General features: G+C 44.3%; 2 protein-coding genes across 2 annotated transcripts; one reads left to right on the top strand and one right to left on the bottom strand.

The window, feature by feature from the left end:
* The first annotated feature begins 7963 nt into the window (after positions 1-7963).
* LOC123143374 (UTP:RNA uridylyltransferase 1) lies at positions 7964-11207 on the top strand. Its single transcript, XM_044562292.1, has 6 exons — positions 7964-8794; positions 8928-9290; positions 9468-9691; positions 9786-9849; positions 10344-10540; positions 10664-11207. Exons 1-6 carry the CDS (start codon positions 8090-8092, stop codon positions 10875-10877), a joined length of 1767 nt encoding a protein of 588 aa, XP_044418227.1. The 5' UTR covers positions 7964-8089; the 3' UTR covers positions 10878-11207.
* Positions 11208-11375: 168 nt separating this feature from the next.
* LOC123143375 (protein DETOXIFICATION 46, chloroplastic) lies at positions 11376-18755 on the bottom strand. Its single transcript, XM_044562293.1, has 14 exons — positions 18267-18755; positions 17834-17928; positions 17019-17127; positions 16540-16595; positions 15845-15900; positions 15097-15235; positions 14608-14745; positions 14461-14529; positions 14260-14370; positions 13209-13337; positions 12654-12731; positions 12355-12426; positions 11924-11986; positions 11376-11833 (listed from the first exon to the last, which is right to left on the bottom strand). Exons 1-14 carry the CDS (start codon positions 18652-18654, stop codon positions 11732-11734), a joined length of 1605 nt encoding a protein of 534 aa, XP_044418228.1. The 5' UTR covers positions 18655-18755; the 3' UTR covers positions 11376-11731.
* Between the last annotated feature and the right edge of the window lie 1543 nt (positions 18756-20298).

Raw genomic sequence — 20298 nt, 5'->3', positions numbered from 1 at the left:
TCTGGCTCTTCGGAGCCTAATGAATAAATACTCTGAGTCGTAGAGTCTTGTTGTGATGCCATGTTGTATTTGCACATATCAAGCATATTGTGTGTATGATTGAAATGCTTGGTATGTGTGGGATCCGACAATCTAGTTGTCTATACTTAGCAGCCTCTCTCATGGGGAAATGTAGTCTAGTGCCTCCTTGAGCCATAGTAGTCCGCTACAGCCCGGTTCACCGGAGTCCTGCTAGCCCAGCACTACTGCTCTGGACACTTGACTGGCCGGCATGTGTTTCATATCGTTCCTGTGTCTGTCCCTTCGGGGAAATGTCACGCGGTGACATCCGGAGTCCTGCTTAGCCTGCTACAGCCTGGGTTCCCGGAGTCCTGTTAGCCCAGTGCTACAGCCCGGATTCGCACGCTGCTGACCGACACGTTCGATGTTGATTCATGTATGCCTGTCCCCATACGTTAGTGCCGCTTTGGGTTCACGACTAGCCATGTCGGCCCGGGTTCTCTATCATATGGATGCTAGCGACATTGTCATATACGCGAGCCAAAAGGCGCAAACGGTCCCGGGCCATGGTAAGGCGACACCCGTGGGAGTACCGTGCGTGAGGCCGCAAAGTGATATGAGGTGTTACAGGCTAGATCGGTGTGACTTGGAATCAGGGTCCCGACATTGGGCATCCCCAAGCTTAGGCTCTTGCCACTCCTTGTTCCATAATCCATCAAATCTTTACCCAAAACTTGAAAACTTCACAACACAAAACTCAACAGAAAGTCTCATGAGCTCCGTTAGCAAAAGAAAACAAAACACCACTTAAAGGTACTGTATTGAACTCATTCTTTGTTTATATTAGTGTTAAACCTACTGTATTCCAACTTCTCTATGGTTTATAAACTCTTTTACTAGCCATAGACTCATCAAAATAAGCAAACAACACACGAAAAACAGAATCTGTCAAAAACAGAACAGTCTGTAGTTATCTGTAACTAACGCAAACTTCTGGAACTCCAAAAATTCTACCAAAATAGGAAGACCTAGATAATTTGTTTATTGATCTACTGCAATTGGAATCAGTATTTTATCACGTTCTGGTGATTTTTAACAATTGTTTTCGTGAACAGAAAGTTTCTGGAATTTTCAGCAAGATCAAATAACTATCATCCAAGAAGATCCTATAGGTTTTACTTGGCACAAACACTAATTAAAACACGAAAACAAATCTAACCAGAGGCTAGATCAAAGATTTATTCCTAAACAGGAGCAAAAAAAGCAAAAACTAAAATAAAATTGGGTTGCCTCCCAACAAGCGCTATTGTTTAACGCCCCTAGCTAGGCATAAAAGCAAGGATAGATCTAGGTATTGCCATCTTTGGTAGGCAATCCATAAGTGGCTCTCATAATAGATTCATAAGGTAATTTTATTTTCTTTCTAGGAAAGTGTTCCATGCCTTTCCTTAATTAACGGGAATTGGAATCTAATATTTCCTTCCTTCATATCAATAATTGCACCAATCGTTCTAAGAAAAGGTCTACCAAGAATAATAGGACATGAAGGATTGCAATCTATATCAAGGACAATGAAATCTACGGGCACATAATTCCTATTTGCAACAATAAGAACATCATTAATTCTTCCCATAGGTTTCTTAATGGTGGAACCGCAAGATGCAAGTTTAAAGAACAATCATCAAATTCACGGAAACCTAGCAAATCACACAAATTTTTTGGAATCGTGGAAACACTAGCACCCAAATCACACAAAGCATAGCATTCATGATCTTTAATTTTAATTTTAATAGTAGGTTCCCACTCATCATAAAGTTTTCTAGGGATAGAAACTTCCAACTCAAGTTTTTCTTCATAAGATTGCATTAAAGCATCAACGATATGTTTGGTAAAAGTTTTATTTTGACTATAAGCATGAGGAGAATTTAGCATGGATTGCAACAAGGAAATACAATCTATTAAAGAGCAATTATCATAATTAAATTCCTTGAAATCCAAGATAGTGGGTTCATTGCTATCTAAAGCTTTGACCTCTTCAATCCCACTTTTACCAATTTTTGCATCAAGATCTAAAAACTCTGAATTTTTGGGACGCCTTCTAACTAAAGTTGACTCATCTCCAGTCCCATCATTATGAAGATTCATATTGCAAAACAAAGATTTAATAGGGGACACATCAATTACTTTTAGATCTTCATCTTTATTCTCATAAAAACTAGAAGAACACGCTTTTACAAAGCAATCTTTCTTAGCACGCATCCTAGCGGTTCTTTCTTTGCACTCATCAATGGAAATTCTCATGGCTTTGAGAGACTCATTGATATCATGATTAGGTGGAATAGATCTAAGCTTCAAAGAATAAACATCAAGAGAAATTCTATCCACTTTCCTAGCCAATTCGTCAACTTTAAGCAATTTTTCTTCAAGCAAAGTATTGAAATTCTTTTGCGAATTCATAAACTCTTTAACACTAGTCTCAAAATCAGAGGGCAACTTATTAAAATTTTCATAAGAATTGTTGTAGGAATTACCATAATTATTAGAGGAATTACTAGGATACGGCCTAGAATTAAAGTTTCCTCTATAAGGTTGTTACCAAAATTATTCCTACCAACAAAATTCACATCCATAGAATCATTATTATTCTCAATCAAGGTAGACAAAGGCATATCATTAGGATCCGAAGGAACACTCTTATTAGCAAACAATTTCATAAGTCCATCCATCTTTCCACTCAAAACATTAATTTCTTCAATCGCATGAACCTTTTTACTAGTAGATCTTTCGGTGTGCCATTGAGAATAATTAACCATAATATTATCTAGGAGTTTGGTAGCTTCTCCTAAAGTGATTTCCATAAAAGTGCCTCCCGCGGCCGAATCTAAAAGATTTCTAGAAGCAAAATTCAATCCGGCATAGAAATTTTGTATAATCATCCATAAATTCAAACCATGAGTAGGGCAATTACGTATCATTAATTTCATCCTCTCCCAGGCTTGTGCAACATGTTCATGATCAAGTTGCTTAAAATTCATAATATCGTTTCTAAGGGAGATGATTTTAGCGGGAGGAAAATACTTAGAGATAAAAGCATCTTTGCACTTATTCCAAGAATCAATACTATTTTTAGGCAAAGACGAAAACCAAGTTTTAGCACGATCTCTAAGCGAAAAAGGAAATAGCTTCAATTTAACAATACCATTGTCCACATCTTTCTTCTTTTGCATATCGCACAAATCAACAAAGCTATTTAGATGGATAGCGGCATCTTCACTAGGAAGGCCGGCGAATTGATCTTTCATGACAAGATTCAGCAAAGCGGCATTAATTTCACAAGATTCAGCTTCGGTAAGAGGAGCAATCAGAGTGCTAAGAAAATCATTGTTGTTGGTATTGGTAAAGTCACACAATTTAGTATTGTCTTGAGCCATCGTGACAAACAAGCAATCCAACACACAAGCAAACAAGAGGCAAGCGAAAAAGAGGCGAACCGAAAAAGAGGGCGAATAAAACGGCAAGGGTGAAGTGGGGGAGAGGAAAACGAGAGGCAAATGCAAATAATGTAATGCGAGGGATAAGAGTTTGTGATGGGTACTTGGTATGTCTTGACTTGTGCGTAGACTCCCCGGCAACGGCGCTAGAAATCCTTCTTGCTACCTCTTGAGCACTGCGTTGGTTTTCCCTTGAAGAGGAAAGGGTGATGCAGTAAAGTAGTGTAAGTATTTCCCTCAGTTTTGAGAACCAAGGTATTAATCCAGTAGGAGGCCACGCTCGAGTCCCTCGTACCTACACAAAGAAATAAGAACCTTGCAACCAACGCGATAAAGGGGTTGTCAATCCCTTCACGGCCACTTGCAAAAGTGAGATATGATAGAGATGATAAGATAATATTTTTGGTATTTTTATGTTAAAGACTAAAAGTAAAGAAAACAAAATAAACGGCGCCAGCAATAGCTTGTTGACGGGAGATTAATATGATGGAAAATAGACCCGGGGGCCATAGGTTTCACTAGTGGCTTCTCTCAAGATAGCATAAGTATTACGGTGGGTAAACAAATTACTGTCGAGCAATTGATAGAATTGAGCATAATTATGAGAATATCTAGGTATGATCATGTATATAAGCATCACGTCCGTGATAAGTAGACCGACTTCTGCCTGCATCTACTACTATTACTCCACACATCGACCGCTATCCAGCATGCATCTAGAGTATTAAGTTCATAAGAACGGAGTAACGCTTTAAGCAAGATGACATGATGTAAAGGGATAAACTCATGCAATATGATGTAAACCCCATCTTCTTATCCTCGATGGCAACAATACAATACGTGTCGTTTCCCCTACTATCACTGGGATCGAGCACCGCAAGATTGAACCCAAAGCTAAGCACTTCTCCCATTGCAAGAAAGATCAATCTAGTAGGCCAAACCAAACTGATAACTCGAAGAGACTTGCAAAGATAAACAATCATACATAAAAGAATTCAGATGAGATTCAAATATTGTTCATAGATAATCTTGATCATAAACCCACAATTCATCGAATCTCGACAAACACACCGCAAAAAGAAGAGTTACATCGAATAGATCTCCAAGAGAATCGAGGAGAACTTTGTATTGATATCCAAAGAGAGAGAAGAAGCCATCTAGCTAATAACTATGGACCCGAAGGTTTGAGGTAAACTACTCACACATCATCGGAGAGGCTATGGTGTTGATTTAGAAGCCCTCCGTGATCAATGCCCCCTCCAGCGGAGCGCCGGAAAAGGCCCCAAGATGGGATCTCACGGGTACAGAAGGTTGTGGCGGTGGAAATAGGGTTTTGGCTCTGTTTCTGATGGTTTGGGGGTACGTAGGTATATATAGGAGGAAGAAGTAGGTCGGTGGAGCCACGAGGGGCCCACGAGGGTGGAGGGCGCGCCCAGGGGGGGTAGGCGTGCCCCCTGCCTCGTGGCTTCCTCGTTGGTTGCTTGACGTCCACTCCAAGTCCTCTGGACCACGTTTGTTCCGAAAATCACGTTCCTGAAGGTTTCATTCCGTTTGGACTCCGTTTGATATTCTTTTTCTGCGAAACACTGAAATAGGCAAAAAACAGCAATTTGGGCTGAGCCTCCGGTTAATAGGTTAGTCCCAGAAATAATATAAAAGTGTATAATAAAGCCCATTAATCATCCAAAACAGAATATATAATAGCATGGAACAATATAGATATGTTGGAGACGTATCATCGTGTCATGTTCAGAATTAGATGTGTTATATGAATATTCGCAAGAGGATATTAGTCACGGGAGGATGAGGGATCCTAAATTAGCAAATTATATACCGAGAAAGTGAAAGATTTCAAAAGGAACTTTACATTATCATGATACAGAAGAAATTTTCCTATGTAGCCTCCTTGGACCGAAGATCGAGACCACCAAAACATGCATATGAATGTTATCCTGCATGAAATTCCATGGGATTCTAAGCCCCACGCGAGGAAAATCTTTTGATTTCCAGATATATACTCTCCCTTTTATTGATTTTAAAAATCACGTGAGACATCCATAATTTTTTTAAGGACTTGAGTATCGATTTTCTTGCACTGACAAAACCATGACATATGGGTTATGCATTTTTCTCTATCTACTATGCGTTTCCAAGAGATGAAATGTTAATACTGATATATGTATGTATATAAACTTCTACTTGAGAAACTACATAGTGTCTTAATACACAAAACATACTTCTTTTAAACCATAGAACAAACGGGTTGTTGGGTGGCTAGCGAAGGTATTGTATCCATAGTTCATAAGGGGCCAAATTCTAGGCGTAACAAAGTAACGCGTCTAGAGAGCAGCCAAGATCATGTGATATATATAGGCTGGGGGTTTCCCCGACGTGAATTTTTGGGACATGCAGCCACGCGCTGCCGAAATTCTGGACGTCCGTCTGCGCATCATGATTACTACTTTTTATAGCCCGTTTGCAATACGCGACACGTTAATCACCAGCTTTCGCGAATACCACGTGGTATACGCCACATCAATGGCCTAGGCGTCATTCAATTCTTAGTATGAATACAAGGCCCACGTGATGGCTCGGGCGATGGAATAACTGCTCTCGTTGCTGGGTGGATGTAATTGAGCTCTCGCACTACTTAAGTAGAAAACATTTGATCCTGATGAAAACGGGCCAGATCCTCTGCTGTAACTGTATCACATTTATGGCCATTGTCGTATAGTCTGGACCCCATGTGTCATTGGTAGTACTGCATGTAAAGTTAGTGCAAAGGAACCTGATGGAAACCTAACTAGCCACAAGTGACGTTTTGTGGTAAAACCCCGGGGAAAATGCCTCCATGTATTTAAAAAAGTTATATGTTAAATTGATACTAAAAGGGACGGTTTTATCGGCTACCAATATATGTCATGGTTATGGTTATAGTTTGATTGCACCACTAGCAAAATGAAAAAAAAAGTCAGACCCAAACTTGTTTCATTACTCTATCAGGCGGAAGTAATATTATATGAGGTGGGGCATAAACTAAGCCATTGTACTTTTTACCATATGTAAAATCAATATAGTTTTTTATAAACAAGGCATTTTTTTTTACTATTTTGCAGTAATCAAGGGAGAATAACTCCACTGGGTATTCGGAATTGGCCTCCATGTGTTGTGCCAAAAAAACATATCTCAAAATGGTATACAAAATGTTGAATATCTTTTCATGCAATGATCATTCATTTTAGTTGATATTTTTTTTACCCCAACGTGTGGAAATGCCAACACAGGAAATGCTCAAAAGATTATATGTCAATTTGATACTATAGGGGGCGGCACGGTTTCATCGGCTACCCATATATGTCATGGTTTTAGTTGGATTGCAACACTAGAAAAAAAAAATAGTCGGAACGGAACTATCGATGCATCGGTTAAATTCCTTTCATTGCTCTATCAGGCGGAACTAATGTTATATAGGAGGGAACATAAACTAAGCCATTGCACTCTTTTGCCGGAAGTAAAAACAATAATGTTTTTTCTTTGAAACAAGGCAATTTGTTTGCCATTCTCTAGTAATTAATGTTTTAATATGGTCAGAGAACCTTGGTCATGGTCCGATCACGCCCCAGTGCCCCACTGTGATATGGCCGCTTCATGGAAACAGTGTATGGAATTTTGAATTAGGGACGGTACAAGGTTGGATGGGTATAGACGCTGGTGCTCCACCCATGTTGGTGTGTTTGCATGCAAGAGTTTGTTCATTCAATGGGTCTTGCTCTCATAAAAGTCCAGCTAACTTTTAAATGCTCCTGAGCTAATTAGAGCGAGTTATGGTGCATGTCAATTCATCTGCTGCGCATGTCAGGTGAAAAAAATGCGCGGCTATACTGAATGATCTACATGGGTTTGAAATCATTATACGGCTCACACGTATTCAAGTTGCACGAGTCGCGCGAGGACATGCGGTGTGGATTCCAGCCGCGCGTGGCCGCATGTCCACTTGCGATTATTCGGGGGTTTCCCTCTCTTTCCTACTTCCTGTTTATGACTGATATACAGCTGTATACAACTAAGCTTAAATCTTGAAGTGGCATTGGCCTTACCTTCCACCCACCTAGCTAAACCACTGCTTGACATCACGTGTGTCTCATTAAGACGGATTTATATCATTACAACACCAAAAAGAGATTATTGTCACAAAAATGACTGAATCTATGTGAGATGTGTGGAAAGGATCGCCGACCTTCGGTCCCCGTGAGCTCGGTCTACGAAACCGCCAGTGTACGGTGTATGAATGTGTGTTTGTGTGTGATGGTGTGCGTCTACATTGTACTCGGTGTTTCTTCGGAAAAAATGTCTAAATGCAGATTATTTTTATATCATATTTGCACTTAATCATTTTGTTGTAAAATATGGACATGGTTCTATTTCCATGATTCCCTCGATAGAGAGGGGGTTGACCCGAAGCCCGGCAACCAACCCAACCACAGTCACGCCACGCTGCGTGGAAGAGGCGCTCCCGCACTGACACACTCCACGACCGACCTCACGCCTCCTTCGCTCGCTCTCGGGAATCGCGAACCACCACCACCACCATCCCAGCCATGGCCGGCGGCGACGCCAAGCCCCTCGCCGGCGGCGCCTTCCTCCGCTTCCTCCTGCCGTCCCCCAAGCCCGAGCCCACCCATCCCGCTCCCGCCCGCCTCGCCCCGCCGCACTGCCTCGTCGCGCCGCCCCAGCCGGACCCGCCCCCCGGCGCCCTGCCCGACGAGCGCCTCTTCATCGTGGCCCCCACGCGCCCCGCCTGGCTCCCTCCGCAGCCGCGGCCTCCTTTCCCAGTCCCCCCGGCGCGGCGCGTCCACCCGGCCGCCGGCGCCGCGCGCAATGCGGGCCGCTTCGCCGCCGGCCGGGGCGGCCAGGCGAGGCGGAGGGCCGGGGATTTCGCCGGGAACAGGGCCCGTGCGGGCCCAGATAGGCGGAAGGCGGGCGGGGGCCTCGCCGTGAAGGAGAGCGGAGGCGAGGACCGCGCCGGGGCCAGGCTGGCGGCGGCGGCGGCGCGGAGGGAGAAGAGGGTGTGGGTTGCCGTGGAGAGGAAGGGGGCGAGTGGCGGCAGCGACGCCGACGACCAGGCGGCCGTGGGCGGGGGATACGCGGGCGGAGACGAGGCCGGGGGGAGCGTCGAAGGGGAAGAGCAGCTGGAACCGGACGACGGCGATGGCCGGCGTCTTGGTGAGGAATTGGAGGATTCTCTCCTCATCGCCGGTGATCAAGAGTGCCATGACAGTGACGGCGGCCAGCAGTCAAGCGAGGTAGCGGAAACCCCCAAAAAATCATCCTCCTCTTCAACTGATCATGCAATTCGATTGCACACTGCCATCACATCTGATTTGCCCCCAAAATAAAAAAAAATAGCTCAACCGGTCACATTTCTTCGCTCTGCAGAACACCATGTCGCAATCGAACCAATCACGGCGCCTGCAAATCAGAACACACACAGGATGGATGGAATGCCGCCATGACATCGGCACCTTCGCCTCCAGCCTGCTCTCCATCTACGAATCCCTCAAGCCATCAGAGGAGCACATGTCCAAGCAGAGCCGGCTCATCGACTCCCTGACAAAGTCAGTGACCAAAGAATGGCCCAACGCCCAGCTGCATCTCTACGGATCATGCGCCAACTCCTTTGGAACTTCCCACAGCGATGTCGATGTCTGCCTCGAAATCGAGATTGGCACGGGCAGCGAGGTGGAGCTTCTTCTGCGGCTGGCGGAGATCTTGCGCGGCGATAATTTCGACAGCGTGGAGGTAAGCAAGCCTTCACTACATGGAACTTTGCAGTTTGTAAAATTCTGTTGTAAAAATTCACAGTAAATTGAGGCTGTCAAAATTCACTGTAAATTCTACATGGAGCTGTGCATAATCGTTGTTGCAGAATTTGCTGTAAATTGGGGCTGTTGGTTTGATCCTCTATCATCCTCGCAGGCGATTACCAGTGCTAGAGTGCCCATTGTGAGGATGTTGGATGCAGGGAGTGACTTCTCTTGTGACATTTGCATCAACAATCTACTTGCTGTCGCCAACACAAAGCTTCTCAAGGATTATGCCCAGATAGATGGTAGATTGCTTCAGCTGGCCTCCATTGTCAAGCACTGGGCCAAACTGAGGGGTGTCAATGAGACATACCGCGGAACCCTCTCCAGCTATGCGTGAGTTACACGATTATGATGGATTCATCTCAGATAATTATGTTTATATGAATTCTTAAAGAATGGGGACTCACTTGTTCATGTAAATTTGCAGATATGTGCTTATGTGCATCAGTTTCTTACAGCTGAGGGAGCCCAAGATTCTTCCCTGTTTGCAGGTATGTACCTTACTTCTGTTGCATCAACTTCTTCATAAATCATCTTATCTGTGCCGATGCAGAAACTACTGAACTTCCAAGTGCACTTTGTAAATCCACTTTTTCCCTATTTATTTATTTAATTTCTTTTCAAAATAATATTTTATCTTTCTTTTATTTTATGGTAGAATTATGTGCTCTAGTCGTCATGGATTTGCCCCATTTGACACTGTGCATGCATATGATATGGGTGATTGTATTTGGATGGCTCATCACCATCATTCAGTTATGGTTGGTCAATTTTCTTTTCTTCTTTTCCTTTTTCTTTTCATTTTTCTTAGTAGGTTATTTTGCCATATATTTCATCATTTTTGGTTTGCTGTATTTATAATTACCAGGTAAGTCAGAAGGGAACATGAAAGTTCTTGTCCATGCTTTCAGCTTCATGATATGCATCGGTCTGGTCCATTTCATCCTGATGCAACTAATGCTACCTCATTTCCCCACATTTTCAGGCTATGGAGCCCACATATACCATGGTTGTTGATGACACTGAATGCGCTTATTTCGACGAAGTTCATCAGCTTCGTGATTTTGGGGCTGAAAACAAGGAGACCATCGCGGAGTTACTCTGGGCATTTTTCCACTACTGGGCATTCCAGCACGATTACAGGAAAGATGTCATCTCCATCCGTATGGGAAAGATAATCAGGTAGGTAATTAAGGACCAGCATTCTTCTTCCAAACCAAGAATTCAATATCGACTTAATTCATCTAGGTTATAAGAATTTTAAACATTTTTTCTCACCTGGTGTGATGACGCAACGACATGTAGCAAGAAGGAGAAGAACTGGACGACTCGCATCGGAAACGACCGCCATCTGATCTGCATCGAGGACCCTTTCGAGACCGGCCATGACTTGGGCCGCATAGTCGACAGGCAGACAATCAGGATCATCAGGGAGGAGTTTGAGCGGGCCGCTGCCATGCTGCAGCATGACGATGACCCTTGCGTGACCCTTTTTGAGCCCTACAATTATGAGAACTAAACATCGAAAACACCTGAAAATTCAGATAACATTTCTGCCAGGGAGTGAAGGTACAGATGATGAACTGTTTGAACATTCTGGTAAACGGAATAAATGAATGAACTGGGTTTGCATTAAAGAAAAGATGAGATTGGGTCAGGTGCATTCACCTGCCAGAAGATGGGCCGTGATTCATCGCAGAGAAAACTGATTTGGTAGGACTATGCTCTGCTAGAAGATGAGCTGTGCCAGCTGCAGGCTGCAATGAGTTCACTGTGACCAGTACACTCTCATGTTCTGTGCTCTGGTCACCTTAAAAGAGCAATCTCAAACCTTCTTTATGGCATCCAACTGCATGGATTCACAATAGGGAAACTTAATGATCTCACTCTCCAGGATATTTTTAACATCCATATTTTTTTCATGTTTGTAACAAAAAACTTGGACATTGTTGACCATTTTGTAATTCTTAAACAGACAATTCACAATAGGTAAACTTAAGGGTCTCACTTTCTAGGGTAATTTCAACATCCATATTTTTTTCATTTCGTAACAAAAAACTTAGACAAAATTCTTTACATGCTTGCGTAACTGCACTTTTACAGTCGCAAGTGTTGGACAATGTAACCTTCTCTGCAGCAGTAAAGCATGCGATGAAGGTGCCTAGGACAAAAAGATACTACAAGAGACCGAATTCTACCCTAGTGCCAAATGGACTTTCCTAGCCCTGAAGACATTGAGCAGGTCTTGAACTTTGCTTCCAATCATATCATGTGCAGCCCCTGCTCTAAGCATGGTGGTTAGAAACAGACAATGCAGAATGATCTTTCCAGGGCTGCAAATATGCGTGTATTTGTTGTCGCCCCGTTTCAACCTCATGTGGCCTTCACTTTGATATGCTCAGGCTGGTTGAAATTTTTGTTATACAACATGCCCGTTGGCGAAACAAGCCGTTGTAGAGCGCTTCCAAACCGACTCTGAAACGGGAGAATCATAGAGGCTAAATTAGGGCTATCATAAGATGTTTCATTCTAAATATAACACATGATACACAGAAATGAACATACCCACTGGAAGAAGACAAGTACCCACCAGCATAGTGTCAAGCTACTAAACTTGTCGCGGACAAGCTTTTTAAGACAAAACAAGAAAAGAAAAATCATCATTATCAGAAGAGTATCAACATAAGACTTATAAAAGAATAACCGGAAACAAAAGAACTATTCAAGGTGGCATCTGAATTTTGGCCCTTTTACTTGCTGGGCAGTGATCTCATAGCTTTATCAACTAAGAGCATTCACGAGTGTCCAGGGGCAGATACAGAGCAGATTGTGGTCCTATTTTGACATGGTTCAGACCTCATATTCAAAAATTTCGGTTCCTTTCTTTTCAAGTTGACATACCCTTCATCAATGTTATAATGATTTGAATAAGAAAATAAAAAACCGAAACCCCAATGAGGTCACACAGAAAAAGGAAACAAGGAAACGGGCATTACCAGTAGTAGAAAGGTACCAATGCTGAAGCATGCACCCATTGATTGACTCAAATACCTGAGATCCCTTCCAGCCTGAGAACAGAAAGAGAACCATCAGACATTTCATCACATTATCCAGTCAATGCTAGGGTTTCAGCTTTTGATCTTATGAACTTAGCAGAATAGGCCCTTCGTTCTGTTAATTGTTACTGCAGTATCATAGCAAGTAAGATGGTTACCGCATTAATTATTACACTGCTGATGATGGCCTAGTATCAGGTGGTATGCTAGGACCAGCCAAATGAAGTATACCAACTTACCAGCAATGTTCCTTCAAGGCTGTGTACTGAAGGTGTCACCAACAATGCAGTGAAATATGGAATCAGCACTTTGTGCATCTGTTAAAAATAGTGCAGCTGAATTATCAGTTTCTCACACCAAACTCTGGTAGTCATGGAAATAAAGCATGAAAGTTTCTGCAGAGAAACCAAGTTATGCAAGGCGTCACGATAGGAGATTTCCACGATGACATGCAAGCCAGTTCTCCAAAGACAGCAAACAATTCCTAACTAGACCGATATGATGGAAGATAGCCTTTTGAAATCAACATCAGTATAGCAATAAACTAGCAAGCAGATTCGTATATGCCATGGACCACGGTTAGATAGCCCTGTGGATCTGGGTGCAACCATGCCATGGAAGCCACAGCAAAGGGGCAGGGAAGGACAATATATGGTAAAGATAGCCTTTGCAACAAGTTGTAGATACTTGGAAACAACATCTACATAGACAACTGGCATAATGATAGTTTCTGAGGAGCAATCTGTATCAAAAGTACTTCCAGAACATGCAAAAATTAAAGCAGTACATCAGACCTGTTGTACAACCAGTAGATCATTGGTAAACAGACTAGGAAAAAGCCACGGAACAATCGTTCCAACTGTCCCCACAGTCAGTCCAGCTATAGCTCCAATCATTACGAGTGACTTGAGTAGCATCCTTGCCTAGATTAAAGGTACCTTCAGTATCATTCAGAGTAATGAACATAATATTTATACAATCTGATGTAGAAACAACTATGGTAAAATGCAGCCCCACTACTTTAGTCAATCAAAGAACCATCAGTGCAGCACAGGTTGCTTCAAGCCTTCAAGTATGCACAGTGGTGCGGGGTCCACCAGCAGCTTTTGCTCTAATATAGGGAAAAGAAGGTAGGTGTATACCAATTAAACGTATGAAACCTGTTATGCAACATGTGCAGGTCAGAACTTAAATATTTTGTCAACAGTCAAGACGCCTAATGTCCTAAGAAATAATAATCTACCAAAATTATAACAGTATCAAGCTTCTGATGGATCCCATCGAAATAAGCCTATTAGAAATCTTCGATAAACTCCTTTTTCATTTCTAGGCTTTCAAAATGTCTTGTCAATGGCACAAGTCTTTGTCACATTCAGCTCTATTTTGACCAGAGGACTCTGACCCCTCATAAAATTGGTAATTACTTGTTGGCTTATCTCAGCATCTTCAACAACAAACAACAATAACAAAGCCTTTAGTCCCAAACAAGTTGGAGTAGGCTAGAGGTGAAACCCATAAGATCTCTGACCTCTCATAAAATTGGTAATTACTTGTTGGCTTATCTCAGCATCTTCATGCAAAATATTTCAAAGAAAACTGAAAAGGAAGCTCCTTGTGAAATTACTTTGTTGACCGATAAAAAGATGTTTTGCATGTCAGTTGATACATTTAACCAAACAAAAGAAAAGTGTGAAAAATACAAGTGCCCAAGCATACATGTTCATCAAACAGAACTTTGCACAGATTCTTGGATATGTACTGATATTCCTGCTAAGTATCAACATGGGCACAACCGCACAAGTAAAATTATGATATTCAGAGGAAAATGAGCACTGTTGATGGTACCTTCATCAAATTGCGGTTAGCTCCGTATATCATCTCCGGCATGAACGACTGAGCAGTTTGTGACAGGGGCTCACCCCAAACAGTGCACATGCATAAGATATTAACCATAACCTTCACGAGATAAAGTAAACAATGTATGCTGTCACGTTTTTATCGACATGTCTTCATAGGGAAGCATTCCATAAGCTAAAAAGTATGAACCTGATGGCCTGCAAGAGTTATTGCTCCCATAGAAGTCGCGGAGTATGTAAGCAATGCATAAAATGCTACCTGAAGAAGATTGAAACAATTAGTTACAGTAAAGCCAAGGAAAGGACACAGATCATTAATAACCCAAAAGAATGATACCTTGGATGTCATTGTCACAAAAACAGGAGCTGCGATTTCAAATATCTGCAGAAGCTCTCTTGTCGATGGGATTGTGAATGAGAACGCTCGAAAACCTCTACTGTTTAGATTTTGCATCATCATAAAAGCTGCAACAATCTGAGCATGTGTCAAAAGCTAGCTAGTTATACAAAAACATGTGAGCAGAGAACTCAAACCTGCAAATAAATTGGCAGTGTGAGCAACATCACAAAAAGCTAGAGGTGGAGGCTATTTGTGTAGCGCAATTACAAATCATGAAGAGTGGAGAGATGATGGGATTTCTGGAATATAAAATACAACTAACAACAGAAGAGCATGTGGTTCCATCTGGACAGGGTGTGGCGTGCATCAATAAGTAATGTACTTGTAGAAATATTAGTTAACCAGGTATTGTTGCTTAAGGGAAGGTGTGGAAACTTGATTTTCAGCAACGTGGAGACATGTGGAGGAGACTGGAAATATGCGCACCTGTGAAACCATAGTAGCCCAGGCGGCACCAGCAATTCCATAGCCACATACAGAGCAAAGAAATATATCACCGACGCCATTTATAACACTAGCTGCTGCCAATGCCTTCAGAGGACCCCAAGCATCTTTCATGCCTAGACTGAGTTACAGAAAAAAAATGAAATATAATAAGAGAAGCATCCAATCAAGATACTGTAATACAACATCAAATATAAGACTTTGAATTGTTTACTGTTGCCTGTACTATTGTACTCATGTAAGTATGTACTCCATATCTGAGTACTCAGTGGAAACTATAATTATTGAACTAGCATATAGCAATTAACGCAGCCACATACTTAGAAATATAATTGTCAAAGACATTTGAGGCTTAAACCAAATGTCTACTAACATTCCAACATGTACAGTTCCACTAGTTCTTGTAGCTGCTAAGATAGATATAGTAATGCAGTGTCCCTAACGACATGAATTCAAATTAAAAAACATTCAAACAAGAGCTAGGATTCTACATGTAGAGAAACAGATTTCATAATTTTATTTCCTGAGTTGAGCTAACTTCAATTTTGTTACCCTAATGTTACATCCATAAAATTACTGGAAGAAACAATATTAGTGATGATTATATACTTTCACAATCTGTAGTTCAGCAAAACAAATGGTCAGAGGAAAAAGGCGCACAAGAAACAGAAATTCAAAGAAACAAGTATATCCAATGCAATAAAAGAACAGGAATGGGCACAGTTTGTACCTAGCACTTTGGGCAACTAAGCCAACGAGAACTGCAGGCCATGCAAAACCTCGAATCTGAAATTGAGTTTCTGTTATTTCTCATGAAACAATCAAATTCATTTTCATATCCTATAATAGAAGATGCTTGAACAGTAGAACAAGCATACAAAACAAGATTCCACAATAAGCCTTGAAGTCAGAACTATAAGTTTGTAACATCACTAACAACGCAAGGGAAAGGACCTATGCAAGCTGTCCAACCACATAATAATCAAATTAGTATAACAGAGACCAACTAGGTAAATGAAAAATTGGTTGTATCTACGAGATTATGATGATAAGCAATTTCAGAGTTAACTAAGCACACAGCATGTGATTCACAGTATCAATGATACACCATGACTGGTTTTTTGCACCTCTAGTTGAGTTCAAGTGAGCATGATTGTTTAAGTAACCTCCCTTCCTTTTCTCATGTTTCATAGTTTTTGTGCAAACCCATTAGATTTTATTTCAGATACATCACGGCATTGATGTTTTCAGTCATGTCCATTTACCTTAGCAAATGTTTGGCTGGTTATACTCGAGTAAAGAAAGGGCAAAAAAATAAGTATCAGTTATACATCAGTGAAACATGACCTCCCTTCATTAGTCAACTAACAACGGAAAAATAGCCTAAAACGTGAAACTATTAAAACACGGTCAACATATACTGACCTGTGCATATGTATTAGCAGCAGAAATAATTTCATGATTTTTTGATCCAGTAAAGGCTGAAAAGAAATTTAAGAAACCACGAGTTAGGGTAAAATTAAGTAGAACACACCAAACAAGAATTTTCAATAAATGTAACGGGTAGAACCAAACATGACTCATCGTGCATGCAAAACACTAAACTGGTAGAACAAGTACAGGGGCATCTTCTTCATAAGTATGCGCCCTAATCAGGTAATGAAGTCGGAACAAGCCAAACAGTTGGATAAAAGCATTACATGACCCCAATTTTAAACAGCACTTGAAGCTTAACTGAGTCTAAGGTGAAGGCAAAAGTGACTTTTCAAGTGAGATGGCAGGGAATTACAGAATCTAATGACAAAAGTAGCCCTCCAGCACTTCGTTAGAAAATACAAAATATCCAACACTTCAAATAAGATGATAGTTTCAAGCCCATGGAACATTTTGTTTCAAAGACTTACCAGTCAATACTTGAACCCCAAAAATCTTAGTGAACAAAAACATTCCTATACCAAAAGTAAGAGCTATAAATAGCAGCGTAGACACTTGATGCTGTGCAAGTTCTTCATCCTGCATATAGTAGCTGTAACTGGATTAAATCACACATAGAGCAAGAAGGTATATATATGTGCCAAGTGGCCGCAAGAACGAGACAAATATCTGAAGAATCTTCAGCTTCTGGTTATCAATAAATCATTAAATTGCCAAGTAACATCTTATATTTGAACGGTGTTCTTTTCCTTTTGGCAGCAAAACAAATGTATAGTTCATGAAGAAAACACAAGCATGTATCGACCTACTAGTGTGTCAAATTTCTCCTGTGGATTCCCGCAAAAAAAAATCTCCTGTGGATTCCCGCAAAAAAAAATCTCCTGTGGAGTTCGTACTTTGCAAAGATTTATCCAGCTTACTTTTTCTTATCAAAATATTACCCAAAATGCAACGCGGGGCCATACTCTAGAGCTAAGTTGGTAATCCCTGTCCCACATTATTGCCGAAGCATTAATAGTATATTTCCATGCAACTCTGCAAATTAACAATCTAGCACAAGTTTTTTTCCGAAAAAGGGTGGATTTATTTGCTCAAGATGGAGCATCAAGAGGATACATAACAGCTAACACAGTGAGCACACACCCAGCCTCTGCATAGCTATGATGCACACAGCCAACACCAACACACAGACACACACGAAAACACGCCGTCACTTGCAAAGTCATATAAGACCAAGGATATGTGTAGGCGAGGAAAAAAGAAAAAAAGCCCAAGCTGCACGCACCTTGTTAGCTAAGGAGGTGGCCACCATGTTGGAGGTTGCGACGGACAGGAACATGAATATGTAGCACAGGTAGTCACAGAACACGGTCCCGGGCCCTGAAATGAGAGCCATAATGAGCACATGTTACACTGAAGTGAGACAGTTTCCAACTAAAAAACAGTTAACTGAAACAACATGATGGGCCAATGCATCAAATTCATTGAGTGTGCCGCAGTTTATCAATCACAAGAAATCGGTTGAGATGACGAAGCAGTTTTGAGCAAATCCATTCAGTTCCATATCCCAATTTGTCAGAGTAATACTACACCATACTGGCAATTAGGCTGCGTTTGGTAGGAAGAAGATGGTCTATGCGTCTGCACATTCAGTGCCCTCCCCCAACCCAATGCCGCGCAACACACCACATTGAGCCAAAAGCGGAGGGAGCGTCTACCTAGGGCTGCGAGCTGGAGGGAGGAGGTCTGGCCGATGACCATGGTGTCGATGAGGCTCATGAGCGGGCCGCAGATCCAGAGCCCGAGCGCCGGCCCCGCGAACACCACCACGTCCCGCACCTGCGCCCATATCCCCGCGCCCTCCGCCGCTATCGCATCCACCCCCACCCCCACCTCCCGCTCGCCCCCGTCGGCCGCGCCCGCCGCGGCGGCGCATCGGACGACGCGGACGGCCGCGCGCGGGGAGAGGCCGCGCCGGTGCGGGGCGAGGAGTCGGGCGGAGGGGAGCGGGGGCGCGGGCGGGAGCAGCCGCGCCCGCCGGAGGGGGGCCGGGGCGGGCGCCGGGAGCGCGGCCCCGGCGGAGAGGAGGCGGAGGTGGGCGGACATGGCTGACGACGACGCCGAGCGTGCACTGCGCGCGCGGCGGAGTGGGACAAGTCTGCCTGTACTCTGTAGTGGACGGATGGGAGAGGGATCGTGTGGACTGGATCGCTACGCGGCCGACGGAGGCCGTTGCTGTACCTGTAGTCCTGTACCTGTCACCGCTGCGCACCGTACGTCTCGTAGTATACAAGTGCAACACTCGAATATCCATTCCTGCCGCTGCACTGTCTACTGTCTACTACAACGAACAACAAAAATAATAAGAGCAACTCCAACGGGCCGGTGCTTTTGTCCGCTTTTTGTCTGTTTGAATCGGCCCGGCGGACACAAACGTTTGGCGCTATGTTTGGGTCGGCGCGAGTGCCTAACGCTGGTCCGATCCATTTTGTCGGCGCGCCAAAAAGAAGTTTTGCAAGCATTTTTAAAATAAATACATGCATTTAATTAAATATAAAAGCCGGCCACGAAGGCCGGCGAAAGTCCACGTTACATTAATTAACATAAAAACACTAAAAACTAGACGACGCGTTGCCCCAGGCGTCCTTGTCGGCGGCGGCGTCTGCGTCGGGGCCGGTGAGGTCGATCGGCGTCGGCGCAAGGCCGGCCCAGGGGAACGCCGTGTTCCAGAGGGCGACGATGTTGGGCTGCGCCGCCGCTGCCTGGGCCTGGCGCGCCTCCTCTTCGGCCTCGCGCTCGAGCATCTGCAGACGCTCGCCCTCCCGGCGCTCCTCCGCCAGCCGAACGCGGCGCCAGTGGTCGAGGTAGGCCGCCTCCTGCTTCTTCGTCGCCCCGAGCCAGATCGGCGGAGCGCTGACCTACTCGCGCACTACTCCGGTCCAGGAGTAGCGCTCGAGGTAGGCCGGATCCTCCGGCTCGGCTTTGGGTGGGGACGGCGGGGTCACCGGCGGCACGACACAGTCGCCCGCCGCGGAGAGGGCCATGGCCTCCGCCATGGCAGCCTGGAAAGCCGCCTCATCCGCCTCCCTCCACCGCTCCTCCTCCTCGCTCTCCTTAATGGCCGCCTGGTAGGCGGCCTCGGCCTCCTGGTCCTCGTCGCGGACGACGAGCGGGGGCGGCGGCTGGCTGCGGTCGACGCCGCGGACGCCCCGTCACCTCGCCTCCTCGTGCTTGAAGGCGAACCATCGAGCCCAGTTGGGTGAGTCGACGGCGTAGTGCGGTTCGGCGCGCTGCTCCGGTGTCAGCAACGCCCGCAGGCGCCGCACCTCCTTCGCATGGGCCCTCGCTGTCCGCGGCGCCGCCGGCACTGGGATCCTCTCCGGATCCAAATGTCAGTCATGCGGCAGCGTCGCGTCGGGGTACGGCAGAGGCACGCGGTGGTGCTAGTGCCACTCGGCCTGGTGCAACGGCACATTGATGCGCTGCCTATGCCGAGGAGCGCGCGGCGGCACGGGGAGGGCGGAGAGGGAGGGGGAATGGCGGGCGGGGGCCTTGCCCTCGCGGCTGCTGCCGATGCCGGAGAAGAAGCCCATGCTGGCAGTGGTTAGGGTTGTCGCCGGCGTGGGGACAGGGGTGGCCAGATGGGGACGGGGGGCGAGTGGCAGTGGATGAGGACGGCCCCGCTGCACGCCCGGCTTAAAAAAGGACGACCGCCGTCGCTGACCCGTGGGCTCAAGGTGGGCGGTCGTC

This window comes from Triticum aestivum, chromosome 6D (genome assembly GCF_018294505.1).
Source record: "Triticum aestivum cultivar Chinese Spring chromosome 6D, IWGSC CS RefSeq v2.1, whole genome shotgun sequence".
Taxonomy (NCBI): domain Eukaryota; kingdom Viridiplantae; phylum Streptophyta; class Magnoliopsida; order Poales; family Poaceae; genus Triticum; species Triticum aestivum.
The sequence above is the reverse complement of the archived record's forward strand: the minus strand, read 5'-3'. Positions and strand labels throughout refer to the sequence as shown.

Coding starts and splice junctions, on each gene's coding strand:
- LOC123143374 (XM_044562292.1), top strand. CDS start 8,090: ATGGCCGGCGGCGACGCCAAGCCCCTCGCCGGCGGCGCCTTCCTCCGC. Junction 8,795..8,927: donor GCGGCCAGCAGTCAAGCGAG/GTAGCGGAAACC, acceptor TTCGCTCTGCAG/AACACCATGTCGCAATCGAA. Junction 9,850..10,343: donor AGATTCTTCCCTGTTTGCAG/GTATGTACCTTA, acceptor CCACATTTTCAG/GCTATGGAGCCCACATATAC.
- LOC123143375 (XM_044562293.1), bottom strand. CDS start 18,654: ATGTCCGCCCACCTCCGCCTCCTCTCCGCCGGGGCCGCGCTCCCGGCG. Junction 15,901..16,539: donor CTGCTAATACATATGCACAG/GTCAGTATATGT, acceptor ACTCAATTTCAG/ATTCGAGGTTTTGCATGGCC. Junction 11,834..11,923: donor TACTTGTCTTCTTCCAGTGG/GTATGTTCATTT, acceptor CTCCCGTTTCAG/AGTCGGTTTGGAAGCGCTCT.